This window comes from Elephantulus edwardii, unplaced genomic scaffold (assembly GCF_000299155.1).
Source record: "Elephantulus edwardii isolate Elephantulus edwardi_28Jun2011 unplaced genomic scaffold, EleEdw1.0 scaffold00126, whole genome shotgun sequence".
Lineage (NCBI taxonomy): Eukaryota > Metazoa > Chordata > Mammalia > Macroscelidea > Macroscelididae > Elephantulus > Elephantulus edwardii.
Window position 1 is genome coordinate 6,270,932 of NW_006399876.1, and position 3,367 is coordinate 6,274,298.

The 3,367-nt window shown below is 64.4% G+C and overlaps 1 protein-coding gene across 2 annotated transcripts in view; it reads right to left on the reverse strand.

Annotated features, from left to right (window-relative positions):
* Positions 1 to 354: 354 nt before the first annotated feature.
* IGHMBP2 (immunoglobulin mu binding protein 2) overlaps positions 355 to 3,367 on the reverse strand; it is a 32,826-nt gene continuing 29,813 nt past the window's right edge. The window contains exons 12-16 of one of the 2 annotated variants that reach the window (XM_006893233.1): positions 2,820 to 2,943; positions 1,539 to 2,217; positions 1,237 to 1,397; positions 951 to 1,114; positions 355 to 546 (exon numbers count right to left, since the gene is read on the reverse strand). In XM_006893233.1, coding sequence (XP_006893295.1) covers positions 355 to 546; positions 951 to 1,114; positions 1,237 to 1,397; positions 1,539 to 2,217; positions 2,820 to 2,943 — 1,320 coding nt within the window. Of the gene's footprint in view, positions 547 to 950; positions 1,115 to 1,236; positions 1,398 to 1,499; positions 2,218 to 2,819; positions 2,944 to 3,367 lie in introns of both variants that reach the window. The other variant, XM_006893232.1, reaches the window with a different exon arrangement.

The window sequence follows — 3,367 nt, forward strand, 5'->3', positions numbered from 1 at the left end:
TCCCCTGAGGTTCATGTGCCCAGAGGTCCCCGCCTCGGGGTATCCCCACCTCAGGGCCCGGGGTGGGGGGCTTGGGGGGGTGGGGCAGAGACAAGGCGGACAGTGCAAGATGCTGGGAGCAGTCCTCAGACCCCCACCAGCGTCTGTGGTCAGAGACCTTGGTGGGTGGGGCTGAGTACTCCCCATCTCCAGGGACAGGTCCTGGGGGGGGGGGGTGCAGCCCTTGTCCACTCTCACTCACAGAGGGGGGCCCTATGGGCAAGTCTCGTGTGCCTCCAGCAGGTGAAGGTCCTGGGATGAGTCCTGCGTGTCCCCCACCCCGCAGCCGCCCCAGGGAGGCACGTGGCGCCATGGTCACTTGTCCTTGTCTTTCCTCTTCCTCTGGTTGGTCAGGACATCCAGCTTCGTGTCCAGTCGCCTCTGCAGCTGGGCTCTCCTGGCGGGGTCCAGGGCCCTCTCCTTGGTCCCGCTGCCGGGGTGCAGCACCCCCTCCCGGCTGATCCTCTGCCGTGCGTGAACGCGCGCCCGCTCCCCACAGCCATGCACCTGAGGACACAGTGGTCAGCGGGTCAGGAGGGGGGACTGGGATACGAGACCCCCTAGAGGCTGTGTCATCTGGCACCATGAGAAGGGCCACGGCAGGGGTGGAGGGGCAACCTCCCCCCAGAAGGCCCCTTCAGAGGGGCTCAGAGCGCCCCGTGGACCTGGGAGGACATCATCCGAGTGACATGACCTGTAGGACAGATGCCCCAGGTCTGACCGCCTCTGACGTCTCTGAACCAAGGGAGCCGCCCACCACCGGCTCCTGCCTCGCCACCACAGTCGACAGCCCCGCACCCCACACCCCCACACCTCGGGCAGGTGGTGGCCGAGGCCGGAGCTGCCCACTGCCCACCTGCTCTTCTGTCTCCCCACCAGTCGACCCCCACACCCCATCCCTGCCCAGGCACCTCAGGCAGGTGGTGGCCGAGGCAGTAGCGGCGGCCACAGTGCAGGCAGAGCTGGCCCAAGGTCACCACACTGGCTTTGCACTTGATGAAGGCACAGGTACTGTCGGCCTTCACGGCCGCAGAGAGCAGAGCGTCAAAGTCGTCATCTGTGGGCAAGGTGAGCCCTGAGGGGCATCCAGGAGGAGAGGGGTCACTCAGACAGGTGGAGGCCACACTGTCCAATCCCCACCACCGCTGAACGGTGCGGGCAGGACGCAGAAAGCGCCCCGCGGCGGGGCGGGCTTACCGGCCACTTCCTTCTTCTTCTTGCGTTTCTCCGCCGGCTTCTGTGTCCTGGAGCCCGACGACCCCTTCTTGGCCAGCTGCTCCTGCCGGCCCCCCGCCCTCTGCAGCCGTTCCAGGTGCAGCCCCTTCAGGTCCAGGGGGTCCCCACCACGACTGCCGCTGCTGCTCGGCTTGCTGGGGGCACAGCTGACCTGCTCGGCCTTCACCAGGTCTGCAGGACATTTGGCTTGCACAGGGCTGGACGGGCATTCGGCACTCCTGGGGCTCGGGGGACACTCAGCCTGATTGGGGCTTTGGGGACACTCAGCCTTATCGAGGCTCGGGGGACACTCGGCCTGGCCTGGACTGGGCGGACACTGGGCCGTCGGGTCACTGCGCCGCAGGGCTGGGTCCGCACCCCTGCTGACGGTCACCCGCCGGGCCTTGCCCTCCCCCGCGCTGCAATGCCGCAGCCCCAGCTCCTCTGCGATCTGATGGACCCGCATCCTGTCGTGGGCGTTCAAGGAGGCAGGAAACTCCAGCCGTGTCTCCTCACTGGCCACAAAGGCCATGATCACTGCCCTGAGGTGGTCTGCACGGTCCCCTGCGTCCACTGCCTCGGGTCCAGCCCCGTTCACACTAGGCTGGCAAACAGCTGCTGGATCTGAAGTCTTAGCGTCTGGCTTCCTGCGCTCCGGTCTGGAGGCTCTGGGCCGGTCTCCCACCTGCTGCCCGCCACCCTCAGGCCTCTTGGTGGCGGGGACAGCGCCCCGGGCCTTGGTGCCCGCCAGGCTGCTCTGGTGGGAGTAGTTGTCGGGCACGATGTCGTCCAGGTACTCGAAGGCCGTGCGCACCTGGCCGTGTTCCGTGAAGTAGGCCACCAAGGCCTTCAGGAAGGTGTGGTTAGTGACCGTGCGGGAATCACAGACGATGGCCACATGGCGGCGTGCCCGGGTCACGGCCACGTTAATGCGCCGGTCCTCGGCCAGAAAGCCCACCTCGCCTGGAAGAGAGCCGCAGTGAGGTGACCGGCAGTGCCAGCTCAGCCGCCTACAGCCCTGGGGACCCTGACCTGCCATGAGCTGTCGTCAGAGCGTGCGTGGCGTCTGTGGGGTGGGGTGAGTGTGAGCACAAGCATGTGTGTGTGTGTGTGTGAACATGAAGGCACACACCCCTGCATGCTGGCCTGCCGTGTGTGTGTGTGTGTGTGTGTGTGTGTACACACCCCTCCATGCAGGCCTGCCGTGTGTGGTGTCTGTGGAGACTTGTGCATATGTGTGTATGAATGCATGCACCCCAACATGCTGGCCTGCACGCATAGCTTCTGCATGGAGAGAGAGAGAGAGAAAGTGTGTGTGCATGTGTGTTTGTACCTGTTTGTGCACGCACACACACATGTGAATGCACGTACCTATACAAGCTGGCCTGCCTTGTATGGGATTATCAGTGAGGTGAATGCTTGGAAGCAGGCCTCAGGGTGGTTCGATCCTCCAACCTCCCTGCTAGTGGTAAAGCACTGAACTGAGCATCTCTAGGGCCTCCTGACGCCCCACATAAGCACACACAGCTACAGTGTCCCTGAGGGGCACCCCACAGGCCACGCACCTTTCCTGTTGGATCTCACGAAGGACAGGACCACGGCCTCCTTCTCCCGGCCCTGGAAGCCATCCACTGACCTCACTTCCAGCTCGGGGTACCTGGAGGCCAGGCTCTGCCGGAGCAGGTCCACCTGAAACACCAAGCAAGGACGTAGCTTCAAGGAGCCCTGGGCCCAGCAGCGGGGAGACCTGTCGCACCTCACCATCAACCTCCAGAGCGTGAGGAAGCCCCTGGGAGCCGGCCTCGGGCACTGCCCTGCTCAGCGCTCAAACATAAACACGTGACCCTCGTATTTGCCTTAGGTTCCGCGGGCTCAAAATCGCTGAGATTGAGCACACCCTCCACAGGGGGCTGTACATGGGGGAGGGGGTACACAGATCTGGGGGCTGTGTGCACAGGAGGGGGCGGGCACACAAGAGGGGGACATGTACACAGAAGGGGACATGTACACAGGAGGGGACATGTACACAGGAGGGGACAGGTACACAGGAGGGGGACAGGTACACAGGAGGGGACAGGTACACAGGAGGGGACAGGTACACAGGAGGGGGACA